The 17,555-nt window shown below is 40.6% G+C and overlaps 1 protein-coding gene across 4 annotated transcripts in view; it reads right to left on the bottom strand.

Moving 5' to 3' along the window:
* Positions 1-17,555, bottom strand: part of PRKCB (protein kinase C beta) — a 383,326-nt gene that overhangs the window by 122,183 nt on the left and 243,588 nt on the right. For all 4 annotated transcript variants that reach the window (XM_021931832.2, XM_021931831.2, XM_021931830.2 and 1 more), the window contains 2 exons: positions 4,574-4,730; positions 3,225-3,359 (listed from right to left, as the gene is read on the bottom strand). In XM_021931832.2, coding sequence (XP_021787524.1) covers positions 3,225-3,359; positions 4,574-4,730 — 292 coding nt within the window. The remainder of the gene's footprint in view (positions 1-3,224; positions 3,360-4,573; positions 4,731-17,555) is intronic.

Here is a 17,555-nt window from a genome sequence, read left to right on the forward strand (position 1 = left end):
CAGCTCATTCAGCCAATAGCCAATCAGAAAATTGTAAAATCTACCTATGACCTGGAAGCACCTCCTCGTCCCACTTTGAGTTGTCCTGCCTTTCCAGATTGAGCCAATGTAAATCTCACGTGTACTGACTGATGTCTTATGTCTCCCTAAAATGTACATAAGCAAGTTGTACCCCATCCACCTTGGGTCTATATCATTAGGATCTCCTGAGTCCGTGTCACTGGCACATCCTCAACCTTGGCAAAATAAACTTTCTAAATTGATTGAAATCTGTCTCAGATACTTTTGGGTTCAAAACTCTCAGCTCCTGTCTTCTTCACATCTTCCATCATGTTGTCATTGATTTGTCATTTGCGTAATTCCTTGTTCAATGTTTACCTGCCCACCCCCCACCCCCGCCAAAAGCTAAGCTCCATGAAGTCATGTCTGTCTTATACCTCGATGTGTCTCTAGTGACCAGCACCTAGTGGACACTCAATATATTTTTCAAGAAAAGCCTAAGATTAAATACGGAGCCAAGACAAGGAAGTCATAAGGTGAACAATCGAAAGATGTGTGTGTGGTCCAAATGATACATCTCTTTCTTGCGAAACCAGTTTGATTTTTATTTTCTTTCACTCGAAGCTGAAAAAGTCCTGAATGAGACAATCCAGATATGCGACAATTTATCTTGAAGAAGTAATAGCAGCCCAATTGCCACTTCTCCCAAAGTTATAGTGGCAGGTTGAGCTATTTCTTCTGACTCCTTGACTCAGTTAACTGTGAAACGGTTGCCAAGGGGGCTTACCCAGCCTCTCTGTGGGTAATATTGAACGATATATATATATATTTTCTGCCATAGGAAGGGAGCAAAATAAAATCTTCAGGAGAAAGGAGACACTGCAGCTGACTATGAAAACAACACCGCAGTACATCTGTGATCTGTGGTCAGCCTTGCTAAGGACTCCCAAGGAAGCAGCATCTTCTCAGACACAATCTGACAGTGGGTTGCACATATCTTTTAGGTGAAGTGTACAAGCCACTCTGGTGTGCATGGAGCCAGTCATGAAACTGTCTTTGCAGAAATTGTAACAGTGAGAAAATGATGTCAGTGAAAGAGATCGGATCTAACTAACCCCCATCTTGCCTTTAACCTCCAAGCTGCCCTTACTCTTTCCTGGGCTTGGGCCAAGTTAACTTTGGGTCAGATTTCATGTTTATTTTATTCATTTTATTTTGTTTTATTTTATTTTGAGATGGGGTCCTGCTGTGTCACCCAGGCTAGAGTGCAGTGGCATGATCTCGGCTCACTGCAGCCTCTGCTTCCCGGGTTCAAGTGGTCCTCCTGCCTCAGCCTCCTGAGTAACTGGGACAACAGGCACATGCCACCATGCCCAGTTAATTTTTGTATTTTTAGTAGAGACAGGGTTTCACCGTGTTGGCCAGGATGGTCTCGATCTCCTGACCTCGTGATCTACCCACCTCAGCCTCCCAAAGTGCTGGGAATACAGGGGCAAGCCACCGCGTCCGGCCTAGTGTATATTTTAAATGATAATAGCTCTTGCCCAAAATGAAACTACCTTCATAAAGCTAATGAGAGACCACTAGGTTAGGAGGATGAGAGGAGCCTGAATTCTGCTACGGCGTAGACATAAAGGATTGCCAGCCATTATTCCAGAGGCCATAAGATTTGCAACTTTCCCAATGACTCCTGCAGATAAAATCACTATTGTAGAACCTAAAATTGGCCTTTTGAGATATCTCTTCAGGTTTTCTACATTTCTGATAATCAATGGCTCCACCCCAACCAGACCGCCAACCTAACTTTGAAAGAAATTTGTTGTATATTTTAAATGATAACAGCCCTTCCCCAAAACTAAACTGCCTTTGTAAAACTAATGAAATATTGCCAAGTTAGGAAAATGAAAAGAGCCTGAATTCTACTAAGATGTAGACATGGATTATTATCAGCCTTTATCCCAGAGGTCACAACATTTCCAACTTCCCCAGTTACTCCTGCAGATTACATCACTATTGTAGAACCTGAGATTGGCCTTTTGAGATGTCTTTTCAGGCTTTTGCCTTTCTGACTATCAGACTACCCCATCTGGACCTGCCTACTAGTTCTGTGGCCCCACCCAGAAGTGGACTCAGCGCACGAGGACCACTTCTCACACCCCTATTACTGCATCCCCAACCAGTCAGCAGCACCCATTCCCTAGCCACCCTATGCCTTGCCAAACTATCTTTGAAGAGCCCTAGCTTCCAAATTTTCAGGGAGGTTGATTTGAGTCATAAAAAAACTCTGTTCTCCCATTTAGCTGGCTCTAAGTGTGTAAAACTCTTTCCCTATTGCAATCCTCCTGTCTTGATAAATCGGCTCTGTCTGGGCAGCAGGCACAAAGAAGCCACTGGGCAGTTACAGTCGCATCATATAGTTTAGTAAAGTGGGCCAGATGTAATAAAATAGGGAGTGGTGAGGACGGTGACAAATAGAAAATCCGTGTCCTGGCTAAAGGGGGCATTAACTATTCAACTGTTCTCAATTGTTGTCTTCTACTCCCAGATTTTTAAAATGCTAGAACTAATTCCCTTCCTCCCTCCCTGTGTCCCTCCCTCCGTTCCCCCCTTCCTTCCTTCCTGCTTTCCCTCTTTCTTCCTCCTTTCCTTCCCTTTCCCTTCTTCCTTCTTCCTCCTTCCTCCTTCTTCCTTCTCTCTCTTTCTTTCTCTCTTTCTCTCTCTCTCTCTCTCTCTCTCTCTCTCTCTCTCTCTTTCTCCTCACTCTGTCACCCAGGCTGGAGTGCAGTGGCTCAATCTCTGACCAACTTGCTCACTACAGCCTCCACCTCCAGGGTTCAAGTGATCCTCCCATCTCAGCCTCCCGAGTGCCTGGGACTACAGGCACACACCGCCATGCCCAGCTAATTTTTCATGTTTTTGGTAGAGATGTGGTTTCACCATGTTGCCCAGGCTGGTCTTGAACTCCTGAGCTCAAGTGATACACCTGCCTTGGCCTCCCAGAGTGCTGGAATTACAGGTGTAAAACACCACACCTGGCCTCTTTCTTTGTTGTTTTTAGTACAAGGACCAAACAAAACATATCTGCAAGGCAGATCCAATCAACCAGACTTCACTTTGGGACTCTGCTTTACTATTTCAATTTTTGGAGAAAAAGGAAAACATACTTGACCCCGTGTTTGATGGAGCAAGCTGTATGGCAGCTTTCAAAGCAAAATCTTACTTACCAGCCATCAACACTGGCTTTCTGAAGTTCAGAAATCCCAAAGGACAAAGATCCCATGAAGTCATTCCTGCTGGTCAAATCCCAATCCCAAATCTCTACTGACAGTCTTCTGTCTTTGTCCGATTCTTTCAGCTGACTGCATAGAGAAAAAGAAAAGACATCAGTGGAAGTCGTAGTAATTTTTCAAGCAGAAGAAATGTACAAGAGGACAAGACCTGGAGGTAGAAATTTTTAAAGATTCCAAGCTGCTAAAAGAAACATATTCAGTTTCCATCCCAGGCTAGCTCTCCAGGGAGTCAGAGCTTTTTCTGTTTGACAGCCTGTGGCTTAAACAGGCAGAGGCCCTCGATTGGCTATGACAAGAACAGTTCTAACTACTTTTGTTATCTTATGTCTTAATAGGGTTCAGGATATTCAGGAATTCCTATTGCCTATAAGAAATACAGGTATCAGTTGCATAACCGGGTGTGTATGGTTTCTATCTGCACACAGGTGGGTTGAGAATGAGGCTGAGGAAATGTATGGAGAAAAATCCTGGGGAAATTGCCTGTTCTGAGACAAGTCTTTGACTGAGGCTGAGAAAGGGCCCAGCTTTGCCCTGAGAGAGGGAAGAGGAGACAGGACAAGGAACCGTGCTTCTAGCTGGTAGCTAAAAAAGTATGACCTCTAAAGTCAGACTGCCGGAAGCTGAATTCTACTCCACTCCATATTTGCTATGGGACTTTGGCATACTCTTTTAACCTCTATAAACTCTATTGCTACATTGGGAATAAAATGAGTCGATAAAGTCAGATCACTTAACCCAGTGTTTGTCACACATCATATATGCTCAGTGAATTGGCTGTTATAACTAACTCCTGATGCCTAGATGTATAAGAAAGAGACTCCCAGATTCTTGGAGCCCTGGCCAGCGAAGACCCTCAAGGGAGGCTGGTGGAGATGTCCCAGCAGGCTGCAAGCCAAGCATCATCCATAAACCCAGCTCTAGAGAAGCTGTCACCACACCCTGTAGGTTATGTCCCCCTGTTTCCTGAGCCCCATCATTTCTCCCACAACTTGCCTTCACTTAGCAACACATCACACCATTTCCTATCCTACCCACTCCCCCACACCACAGGCATTCTCATCTCTATTAAAAAAAATAGCTCTAATTTTTTTCTTGGCTCACAACACAAAATTGCAGATGGAAGAGAAGGGAGGGAAAGAGAGGAATGAGGGAGGGAGAAGACAGAGATGGAGGGAGGTAGGGAAGGAAGGAAACAGAAGCTAAAGGAGGAGGAACTCCCTGATCTCAGGTGGCCCATAACCCAACCTCTACCACCCATGCTCACTGCAGTCGTTTCCACTTACAATCTAAATGTCTCGTTCCACTCAGGGTTGAGGGAGCATTTGATGGTTTTGGTCTTCTGTTTGCTCTCACTTTTGGGATCAGGAATCAGTTTCAGTTTTACGTAGGGATCTGACAGGCCATTGGGGTCCATAGGTACAAGGTTTTTAGCATCTCTTACTGAAAAAGAAAAAGCAGTTTTTGCCTTAATACTGTCCAACATGTTTAAGCACCAAGCAGTGACGGCTGCAGAACTTGTGGAAGGTTCTTTGGCATCACACTTGTTTAGTGAGAAATTTAATTTTATTAACATCCATAGCTGAAGCAGCACACAAAACGAGATGGGCTGATAAGATGTCAACTCTGTTCTGTGTTGGTTAAAAATGGATTTCCGACTTTCACACAGCTCTTCCCATACCAAGATTAACTGTAAGTTTTCTAAGCTTATTTTCCACAAAGCCCACAGGAAAGGCTGGCTTCTTTCGTTTAGCATAAGGTTTTCAAAGTTCACCACACTATAGCATGTATCGGCCCTTCATTTTTTTGCATGACTGAATAATATTCCATCGTACAGATATCCCACATTTTGTTTATCCATTCAGCAGCTGATCCACAGTTGGGCTGTTTCCACTTTTTGGCTGTTGTGAATACTGCTGCTATGAACATTTGTATACCCCAGCACAAAAAGTCACATATTGTATGATTCCATTTACATGAAACATTCCAAACAGGTAAATCCATAGAAACAGAAAGTAGACTACTATTAATAGTTGCCAGGGGCTGGAGGGAAAGGGAAATGGGGAGTGACTGCTTAATGAATACAGGGTTTCTTTTAGAGGTGATGAAAATTTCTGAGAACTAGATAGAGATGATGGTTGTCCAACACTGTGAATATTCTATAAATGTCACTGAATTGTACATTTAAAAACAGTTAATGATTAATTTTATGTTATGTTAATTTTACCTCCATTCAAAAAGAAAAAGCTAAAAAAGAAAGGAAGAATTAGCCTCTAAACCAAGGTACACCTATTATCCACGTATCACCCATAACCAGCACCCAGACAGCCCATAGAGAGAAGGTTGGGAAAATGTCAAAAGGGTTAGAGCTTAGCTCTACCCTGAGTCCAGAACACCAAGGTAAAGGAGGCTATAAGGCTGACATGGTGAAACCCTGTCTCTACTAAAAATACAAAAAAAAATAGCTATGCATGGTGGCAGGCGCCTGTGGTCCCAGCCTGCCCAGAGGCTGAGGCAGGAGAATGGTGTGAACCCAGGAGGCAGAGCTTACAGTGAGCCGAGATTGTGCCACTGCACTCCAGCCTGGGTGACAGAGCGAGACTCCATCAAAAAAAAAAAAAAAAAAAAAAAAAGATGAACTTAGAGGAGAAAAGGAGGCAGAGAATCAGCAGTGAAGACGCAACTGGCCATAGAAAGGATGAGGGAGACTAAATCATCAGCCTGGAGACACAGGAAGTAGTTAATTAGGAATCAATTCAGAAACCAGTAATGCAGGTAGTCAATGGAAGGAGACTAGAAAATGATAATTGTATAGCTCTTAAGGATACAATGTCAATCATCTCACTTACAGTAGAACAATCCACAGTAATATACTAAATCCAAATTGACTAACTATCTGCTAAAAGGTGAATACATAATGACTCCTATCAGGAATGCAAAGATGGCTCAACCTTAGGAAATCTATTTTCAATATATTCATCATATTTGTAGATCAAAGAAGAAAACCACAAGACCATTGCAGTTATCTAGAAACAGCAGAGAATTTTATTAACAGGATAAAGGCTATCTGCAATAACAGCACCATGGTTCATGATAAATGCAATTCCATTAAAGTAAGGAATAAGACAAAGGTACCCATTACCATAGCCATTATTCAATACTTTTTTTCTTGTGTTCCACAAGTACAGTAAGAAATAAAGAGTTACCCTCTAAACCAAGATGCACCTACTATCCATGTATCACCCATAACCTGCACCCAGACAGCCCATAGGGAAAAGGCTGGAAAAACATCCACAGCATAAATAAAACCAGAAATTTTGTAAATTCAAGATGACAAGAAAAACAGATTAGAAGGAAGAATATTGGAAAGTAGGAGAGAAAGCACCCCCTCACTTCCTGCAACCTTTGCTCACCCCCAATCATAGTCATCTCCTCCCATGGTCATGCTCTGGAGCCTATTATCCCAGAAATTATACCACTTTCTCAATCTCAGTTTCAAGTACCCTACTGTCTTACACCAATTTCTATTTTTCCAGTTCATTAGCTCTATTATTCTACTGCAATAAATCTTCCCCTATTCGTCAGTCCATTCTCCACCAATCAGTCCCTTGAACCCAACACACTTTCTTGATTTCCCTATTCCCTCTTGCTTTTACTCCATTCATCCCCAGATTCGATTTTATGGTGCATTTTACTGCTCCCTTGGAAAGACCCTCAACTCCCTTGTCCCTCTTTCTTTTTATTTTACTTATCTCACAATACCCCAGCCCTACTTAAATTCAAATACCTGTCCTTTCTTACTGCGTCCTTTTCCTACACTCAAACAGCTGACCATTGCTGGAAAAAAAATAAGACTGACTTCCCTAAAATCATACAACTAGTAAGGGGTTGTGACCAAATAAATGAGATGGGAGAAGCATTGAATTGGCTACCAGGATGCAAGCTGTAACTTATTCTGTGCTGACATTTTTTCTGCACTCCAGCAATATGGCACTGTCTTCTATTTTTCCACAGGCTGAATTCATCTTCCATCTCAGCTTGCAAGCTACATCTCATTTTTATACCAAAAGCAAGATGTTGACCTTGATCAGTTAAGTTCAACAAGCAAGTCCCTACTAAGTGCTAAGCATTCTGCTAGGCTCTGGGGATATAGGGGTCAAAATAAAACGTTAATGTTTTCCCCAGGACAGACCATATGGTGTCATGGACACAGGACTACAAGATCCCAGGGTCCACATCTTACCAAGCAGTTACATCACACATATGAACCTCAATTTCTTGATCAATAAAATAAGGTTGTTACAAGAGTAAAACTGTACAAAGAATATACATGTTTAGCACAGAACCCGGAACTTAGAAAATACTTCAATAAATGTTAACTGTTATATATTACTGCTATTTCGTTATTATTCTTATTCATATTCATTGCCCTCTTTCACTATGTTTTTGGTGTGTGTGCGTGTGTGTGTGTGTGTGTGTGTGTGAGACAGGGTCTCACTTTGTCACCCAGGCTGGAGTGCAGTGGCATGATCATGGCTCACTGCAGCCTCAACCTCCCGGGCTCAAGTGATCCTCCCACCTCAGCCTTCCAAGTAGCTAGGACTACAGGTGCTTGCCAACCCATGCCTAACTAATTTTTTAAAAAAATTTTTGTAGAGGTGGGGGTCTCTTCATGTTGCCCAGACTGGTTTCAAACTCCTGGATGCAAATGATCCTCCAGCCTTGGTCTCCCAAAGTGCTGGGATTACAAGTGTGAGCCACTGTGCCTTGCCTATTTGTCTACTTTTATTATTAAGACTTAACCATTTCCAAATGGACTGACTTCAAATGGAACAATTTGTGGTTTTCTTCTTAACAATGTATTTGATGTTTACTTGAACCCTTCCACAGGAGAGCTTCTTGTGCATAAAAATTATTCAGAGGACTCATGAGACACAGATCTCTGGCATCCACCCCCACAGATAGATTCTGATTCCCTAAGTCTGCAGTGAAACCTGTCCATATGCTTTTCTAACACGTTTCCATGTGATGCTGATGCTGCCAGTCTATAAGACACGCATTAAGTAACATTGTTCTGGAGAATAATAATTTCTCAAAATAACCATGCACTTTCCCCATAGAATGTAATATCCAACTGTTACTTTCATTTCTTGAGCCTTCCAAGGAAAATAACATGTACCAGTTTCTAGGCTGGGATCTTGAAGTGACACATCTATCACATAGTGAGCTGCACGCACACAGGATTGAGATACTCAGAAGCGCCAGAAGCTTGTCTGTCAGGTGGATTGACAACACAGAGGCAAGAGGAAACAGCTCATCTTTCTTCTCCCTGGCAAGGCCACTCCCCCTCCTCCGCCCCAGTCTTATGAACTGACACCACAAGGATAGTCACTGGAAAAAGATCTTCTATCGTAAGGTTAAGGAATTTACAGCTCTTTTAGAGTGCTCTTTGCTGGACAAGAGTGTTGTATTTTGAAGCTGTCAATCTCAAGACTCGTGGTTTAAGAGTAATTTTTTTTTTTTTTTTTTTTTTTTTTTGAGACAGGGTCTCTCTGGAGTGTAGTGGCGTAATCACAGCTCACTGCAGCCTTGATCTCCCGTGCTCAAGCAATGCTACCACCTCAGCCCCCTGAATAGCTGGGACTACAGGCAAGTGCCACTACACCCAGCTAACTTTTAAAAAATTTTTGTAGAGATGGGGTCTCACTATGTTACCCAGGCTGGTCTCAAACTCCTGGCCACGAGCGATCCTCCCACTTTGGCCTCCCAAAGTGCTGGGATTACAGGTGTGAGCCACTGTGTGCTGCCAAAAATGCCCTTTTCTTGGGCATCTAATCGTCGCAGAGCCAAACATTACTCACTGAGGCATGACTCCACCTCTTCCTTCACCCTTATAGGTCCTTTCTTCTACTTTCGTCCTTTTGAGCTTATTCTCTACCAAAGGGGCCAAAACATTCCGTGGAACGGAATGCCATGGAATGGATCCTGAGACTGCTGGCATTCACATCTCCAAGAGCTCTGGCTACTAAAATCACTCTATCATGAGCAGTTGACAGTAGCTGCAGGCTAAGATCCAAAGGGCTGTCCCTCCTGAAGCGTTTCAAAGTTGAGTCGTGTTTCCCAGCAGCAAGAGAGCCGCATATGTATCGCGGAAGCAAATCTCTCTAGACCACACTTGGCGAGACCGACTTTGATTTTTCTTGATAAATGTTTCTTTACTATCTTTGTTGAAACCCAGCCAGCCCAGATGGTACCAAATGCTTCACACAAAGCAGAAATAGCAAACGTCCCCACTGGTGGAAGTTTGCTAAGTGTACAGGAGAAGCGTGTCCTGGTCCAGAGAACACTGTTTGCCCTGGGTGTGGGGCTCTGGGTGCGGGGTGAGGTCTGCCTGTTTCCATCTACGGGTCTTTAGAGCAAGCGAGGCCTCTGTATTCTGGTCCAAGTTCCCTAAGACAGCACTGAATCCATAAAAATATAGCATGCATGTTAACTATTTTCCCAAGAATTGTTCTTCACCAAGAACTTCCTTAATTGTTTTTTCTTTCTAAGGAGATACAATTATCTGTCAGAAAACTCGGAATAATTGTGCTGCTTTCATACCCTGATCCCACATTATGTGAATCAGGAGCATCTCTTATTTAACTGCTTTTGAAGGAACTTTCCTCAGCATTATGAGTCTTGCTTTGTCCTCACTGTGTGTCCTCAACACAGTAATTCATTCCAATAAAGGATTTATTAAGGAAAAAAAAAGAACATTAATCCAAAGTAATATCCACTGACATTCAGCCTGAGGATGTGTGCAATGATAAAAGTAGGAAATAATCTGACTGCCCATCAATGGGGGAAGCAGTAAATAATTTATGGCGCATTCATACTTTGACGTACTTTGCCCATGCTGATAACATTGGGCTATCTACATGCAGAAACGTGTTGAAAAAAGCAAGATGAAGCATGTTGAAAAAAGAAGATGAGGGCAATATACTGCCTCTTTGTTTAAGAAAAAGGCATGAAGGCATTGGTGGTTCAATTAGTGAAATCTGGAGCTGAACTGTCAGATAATAGCATTGGGTCAATGTTGCATTTCCTCATTTGAATAAATGTGCTAAGAATATTCTTGTTCTCGGGAAATACAAACTGAAGTATTTCGAGATAAGTGGAAACCATGACCCCAACTTACTCTCAGATAGATCAGAAAAAGAATGTGCACATACATAAAAATATATTAGTAGAGAAAATGTTAAACCAAATGGGGCAAAATATAAACAATTAGTACATGAGGTAAAGAGTGTATAGAAGTTTCTTTTATTGTTATTGCCAAGTTCTGTCATTTTGAGATTATGTCAGAATAAAAAATTTTTAAAGGCCCTCCAAATATTTAAAAGGTACAGTAAAATGCATTTTCTACAAGGTCATATATGAATGTAAATCTGTACAAAAGAGTCTGAAAATATATACCCAAAATTGATTTAAAATAATGTCCACCTCTGAGGAACAGGTATAGAAACCTGATTTGAGGGTTGTGAGTAAAGATTTTAGCTTTATCAATCACATTTTAAATATCTGACAAAGAGAATATATTGTTGTATTAATTGTGTTATTAAAACAACTTATAAATTCAGTTGTGCTTTGACAGTTTCCAAGAATCTATTGCCCTGGCTTTCAGAGACCCCATCCTGTTCCTCCAAAGACTTTATAGGGCAATTGGATCTGCAGGGTGATACTTAAAAACTTCTGGTTTGCATTACAGAACACAGAAAATGAGCTCCGTGGCGAATAGCACACAGACCCAGGATAACCTCCTTGAGGTCAGCTGGACATCCTCAGCACAGGCCCTAACCAGGGTTGGAGGGAGAGACTAAACAGGTGAATCATTTCAGAGCCATCAACCTATTTTCACTGTCCTGCCCTGCCCTGCCCTCTTCTGTTTCAGTTATCTGTTGGTGGCTGACAGTTTACCTGGTCCTTTGCTTGAAACCCCCTGCCCTGCCATACCTTCCTGAGTTGGAAGCTTCTTTAGCCTTTTGCTCTACAATCTAGATTTTTGTCCCATCGATTCCTGTTTACTTATTACTTCCTTCTAACCCAAGGTTCTCTGATGCTGTGGCTTTTATGAGCCCTGGAATCCCTCAGAAAACCCTTCCCAGCCTCTGTAATCGGCCACGCTGTGTAATCTTCACCTGATACGCTCTGATTACAAAATCAGCAAACGTGGGGTCTTTGGGCAGCCCACATCCAGCATCAAAGTCCTCCCGAGCACATCGTGGTCCCACAGGCTCCTAGAACAGCTGGCTTCCTGTCACTGCTGGCAGTGGTACAGTTATCACACATCTAATTATCTGTGTTGAGACAGACTTCCAGCTGGGACTGTCATGGTGTCTGTCAAGAAGAGAGCCTGTCAAGCCACAGCTAGTGAAACAATGGTGGATAGCTAGTGTGGTGAATCAGGAACTAAGTTAGCAATGGCTGGACTTCAGAGTCAGGCAGACACGGTTGTCAATCCTACCTCTGCCATGACTCTCACTAACTGGGTGATCTTACTCAAATGACTTCTCTGAGCCTTGGTCTCCCCACCCCCAAATTCTCACAATCCTACAGACAACTCAAATGGGCTCTTGGATAATAGTGGAGGTGACCATCCATCCCCGTTTGCCCAGAGCAACTTCAATTTAGAACTGTTGTCCTCACACTCTTAAGAGAGTCCAAATTTTAACAATAAATGATAAGACTACCCTAATGATAGAGGATAATAGTGTCAAAGTGGAATGTAAGGCACATGACAGAGGCTCAACAAATGTTGATTTCCTTTATCCTCTCAGAGAATTTAGACCAAATTATGTAACAATCAAGATAAATTCCAAGGCTAAAAGAGTACCCCTCCAATGTGATTTTCATACAAATGAATCTTGGAGGAGGTCTGGGAATAATAGACGATGTGAAGTCAAATGTACTGTCCATTCTTCTTATCACCTCCTCTCCACTCCAATCCAGGCATCTGGAGTTTCACCTGGTATGGCATCTCCACTGAACTCTCCAGTGATACTTTATCCTTTTATGTCTCTACTCCCTTTACCGGGTTTGTTTGTTTTTTTTGGTTTTTTTTCCACTTCATCAAACCCTCCAGAGAAAAGGAAAACTCTTTCCTTTTCTCTGGTCCATGAGTGCATTGCTACGGTTTTACTTCCTCCCTACCCCTTCGCATATGGAAAAGTCATTCAATCACTTCTGACCAGCGGCTTAAATGTCCTTACCTTCCTGTCTCTTCAATAGCCTGTGTGCATACTCTCAACCATGAGTGAAATTTGCTCTAGAGAGTGTCCCCAGGGGAAAGTTTCACACACAGGGGCTTCATGCCACTATATATCCATGATCTCCAACCACAGCAAGGTTCTGCACACTGCTTGTCAACCCTGTTGGATGTCCCTAGTTAATTTCCCGTTCCTTACAGAAGCAATTTCAAGATTTCAATTCTTGAGGCTTCCATCTGATTCCTACCTCCATCTCACTTATCCATCAATCTTTGGTATTACATGTTTTTGTCATTAATTTCTAGTTCTGTTTTATTTTCATCAGAAAATACGGGCTGAGCAATTTCTGGGGGCATTTTAGAGGGAATTTAGTGAGGTTTCCTTAACAAGTTAATATATCACTAATTTTGTGAATACTAGGGAAAAATGTAATTCTTTTATTGAAGGGTTCAGGAATCAAGATAGAGAGGTATTTTATATTCACTCTAATTATATTATTTAAATTATCTATATCCATTTTCTTAACCTCTTTTATCTGTCCAAGACTGACAAAGTATGTTTTTAAAGCCCTTCTGGTATGGTATTTCCGTAAATTTCTCCTTTCATTTCTAGTTTTTGCTTTATGCATTTGACTCTAGGTTCATGATTACTTTTTACCCCCAGAATTTACTTACCATAATTAAAAGACTCATTTTCTATAGTATATTATATATTTGTCCTGAACTCTGCTTTGAATACAGTATAGGTGCTTTTCCATTTGCTCTGGTCTTTCCTCTAAGAATATCTAATACCCATTTACCCATGGATAAATGTTATTTGTTCTCTCCATCTGTCATTTATTTAGTGGTTATATTTAATTATTTGTCCCTTTCCCGTGCCATCCGCATTGGGAGCACTCCTTAAGCTTGTTTCCATATTACTTATCACATTTTCTGCAGCAGGCACTCCTCTATCTACTGCTTCTACATAGTTTGATTTAGTCTACTGCTTTAAATTACTTTTTAGTATCATAACATATCCTTTTTCCTTCTGCATTCCTCTTACCCAGTTCCCTCTTCATCTTGACTATTGCCTTCTCTCTCTCTCTCTGTTCATGTGTCTTTTATGAGTTTATTTTCTGCCTATAACATTTATTTTATGTGTTTAATTACATGCAGTAAAATTGACTTTTTGGTGCACAGTCTTGTGCAAAAATTTATACATTTTAATGCATGTATTAGATTCATGTAACGAGCATACAATCAGAATAGAGAAGAGTTCTATCACCTAGGAAAAATTCCTCATACTTCTCTACAGTCACATCCTCTCCTCATGCTCAGCCCCTGGCAACCACCGATCTGTTTCTCATCACTACAGTTTTATCTTTTCAAGAATAATACCTAAATGGAATCATACAGCAAGAAAACCTTTTGATATTGCTTTCTCTTTCTCGGCAAAGGGCCTTTGAGGGTCATCCATGTTGTTGTGTATATGGATAGTTATTTCTTTTTTATTGCAGAGTAGTATTTTATTGTATGGATGTATCAAGGTTTATCTATTCAACTGTTAAAGAATATTTGAGTGGTTTTCAAATTTTAGTGATTACAAATAGAGCTGATACACTCACGGGTTCTTGTGTGAGCATAAAGTTTCATTTCTTTAAGATAAATAACCAGGAGTGGGATCATTCAGTAATATGCATTTGTTTAGCTTTGTAAGAAGCTGCCACACTTTCCCAGAGTGGCTGTACCATTTTGCATTTCCACAGTGATGGATGAGCGCCCCTCTTGTTCTGCATACTCATTAGCACACCATATTGACAGTATTTACTATCATTATCATCATTATTTTAGCCATTCTAATAAGTGTGCAATGGTATCTCATTGTGGTTTTAATTTGCATTTCTCTAATTTCTAGTGATATTGAATATCTTTCCATGAATGTGTTGACCATCCTTGTATTATCTTTGGTAAAATGTTTGTTCAAGTTTTTACATTACGTTTTAAGTAAGGTTGTCTGCATACGAATGAGTCTGAGAGTTCCGATACAATGAACTGGATACAAGTCCTTTATCAGATATGTGATTTGCAAATATGTTCTTCTAGTTTATAGTTTGTCTTTTGCAAAACACAAGTTTTTAAACTTTAATAAGGTACAATTTATCACTTTTTTTCTTTTATGGGTCATGTTTTTAAGTGTCTTGTCTAAGAACTCTTTGTATAACTACATAAAGATTTTCTCCTGTGTTTTCTGAAATTTTATACCTTTACATTTTGCTCCATGACCCATTTGGAGTTAATTCTTGTAAAAGGTGTGAGATGGAGGTCACGTTCATTTTGTTTTCATATGAATGTCTAATCATTCCAATATCATTTGTTGAAAGACTATTCTTTTTCCATTTCATTGTTTTCACACTTCTGTTGAAAATCAATAGGCCGTATTTGTGTGGGTCTATTTCCGGATTCTCTATTGTGTTCCAAAGGCTTATATCTATCCTGTCACCAATGTCACATTTGATTACTGAAGCTTTATATAGTAAGACTTAAGTAAGACTTAAGACTTAAGATTGGTAATTCTTCCAACTTTATTCTTCATCACAAGCATTGTTTTGGCCATTCTGGATTCACTGCCCTTCTATATAAGTTTTAGAAGCACTGTGTCCAAATCTACAAAAAATCCTGTTGGGATTTTGACTTGAATTTCATTAAGTCTACAGATCAATCTGTAAGACTTGCTATCTTTACTCTGCTGAGTCTTCCAATCCACGAACGTGGGTTATCTCTTCATTTATTTAGGTATTCTTTGATTTCTTTCAGTGTTTTGGAATTTTTAGCATATAGATTCTAGACATGTGTTAATTTATACCTAAATATTTCCTCTGTTTTGGAGCTGCTGTAAGTAGTATTTTTTAAAATTTTGGTTTCTAGTTGTTAATATATAGAAACACGATTGATTTTTGTGTGTTCACCTTGTATGCTGCAACCTAGCTAAACTCACTCATTATTTCTAGTAATTTCTTGGTAGATTCCTGTGGATTTTCTACCTAAACAATACTGTTTTCTGTGTATAGAAACAATTTTGTTTTTTTCCTTTCCATTCCATATGTTTTTTATTTTTTATTTTATTATTATTTTTTTGAGACAGAGTCTTGCTCTGTCACCCAGGCTGGAGTGCAGTGGTGCAATCTCAGCCAACCTCTGCCTCCCAGGTTCAAGCAATTCTCCTGCCAACTCCGGAGTAGCTGAGACTACAGGCACCTGCCACCACGCCCGGCTAATTTTTGTAATTTTAGTAGATGTGGGGTTTCATCATGTTGGCCAGGCTGGTCTCGAACTCCTGACCTCAAATGATCCACCCACCTCAGCCTCCCAAAGTGTTGAGATTACAGGCGTGAATCACCGAGCTGAGCCCCACATGCCTTAAAAAATTTTTTTGTCTTATTGTGCTGGTTATGATATGATGTTGAATAGGACTGGGGAGGGTGAACATTCTAGTTTTGTTTCATAGCTTAATGGGAAAGCATGCACCTTTTCAGCATTAAGTATGTTACAAGTTTTTGGTAGATACTTCTCACTGGGTCAAGAAAGTTCCCTTCTATTTCTCGTGTGCTGAGAACTTTCATCATAAATGAATACTGAATTTTGTCCAATTTTTTCTGCATCAATTGATATGTTCATTTTTTTCTTTCTTTAGATACGGTGAATTACATTGGTTGATTTTTTTTATTATTATTAAGCCAGCTTGCATTCTCAGGATAAAACTCATTTGGTTGGAGTATATTTTTCATTTATAGATTGCTGAATTTCATTTGCTAACATTTCAATGAAAATTTTTATATTTATGTTTACAAAGAGTTCTTACACATGACACTAAAAACATGAGCTATAAAAGAAAAAAATGGTAAGCTGTACTTTATTAAAGTTTAAAAACACTTGTTCTGCAAAACACAAACTACGAACAGGAAGCAAATATTTGAGGTATTTGCTTGAAGTTTTCTTGTACTATTTTTGTCTGGTTTTGGTATGAGGGTAATGCTAGCCTTATAAAATCAGTTGAAAAATGTTCCCTTCTCATCTGCTTTTTAGGAGAATCAGTATTATTTCATCTTTAAGTGTTGGTAGAATTTACCAATATAGGCCAGGTGCGGTGGCTAATGCCTGTAATCCCAGCACTCTGGGAGGCCGAGGTGGGCGGATCACAAGGTTAGGAGATCGAGACCGTCCTGACTAACACGGTGAAACCCCATCTCCACTAAAAATACAAAAAATTAGCTGGGTGTTGTGGCGGGCGCCTGTAGTCCCAGCTACTTGGAGGCTGAGGCAGTAGAATGGTGCGAACCCGGGAGGCAGAGCTTGCAGTGAGCCGAGATCGTGCCACTGCACTCCAGCCTGGGCGACAGAGCAAGACTCTGTCTCAAAAAAAACAAACAAAGAAAAAAAGAATTTACCAATATAAATTTCATTTTAAACACTTTTTAACTGGATTCCACAAAATATAATGTGTTACACTTTTATTTTCTTTCAGTTCAAAATATTTTCTTATTTCCCTTGAGACTTTCTCTTTGAACTAAACCATGGATTATTCAGAAGTTTGTTTGTTAGTTTCCATATTTTCCCAGGGGCTCTACTCTTATGATTTTACTTCTACCTAAATACTGACAGCTCCCACCCACACCTCTTTTCTGATCTTTACGATATATGCACAACTGTCCACTGGCTATCTTGTACTGGATGTCCCATATGTACGTCACACTCAACATGTCCAACAACACTCAATATCCTCCTGCTCCCCTGACACCACCATGTCTCCTCCCTGTCTTTCAATGCCAGTCTTAGCCAGTGTTTAACCATACACCCAGCTGCCCCAGTAAGAATCTGGAAATCATTCTGGTCTCCTCCCTTTGGTGCAATCTCCAACCATGTGCTGTTTGATCTGCCTCTTTCTCATTTTGTGTACCTGAGTCCCTACTATTCATATCGCTGCCATCTGAACAATAATAAGTGTGCCATAGAATTACTGTGATTATTAAGTTATATTTGAA

The sequence above is a fragment of the Papio anubis genome, chromosome 18, assembly GCF_008728515.1.
Source record: "Papio anubis isolate 15944 chromosome 18, Panubis1.0, whole genome shotgun sequence".
In the NCBI taxonomy this organism is placed as follows: Eukaryota; Metazoa; Chordata; class Mammalia; order Primates; family Cercopithecidae; genus Papio; species Papio anubis.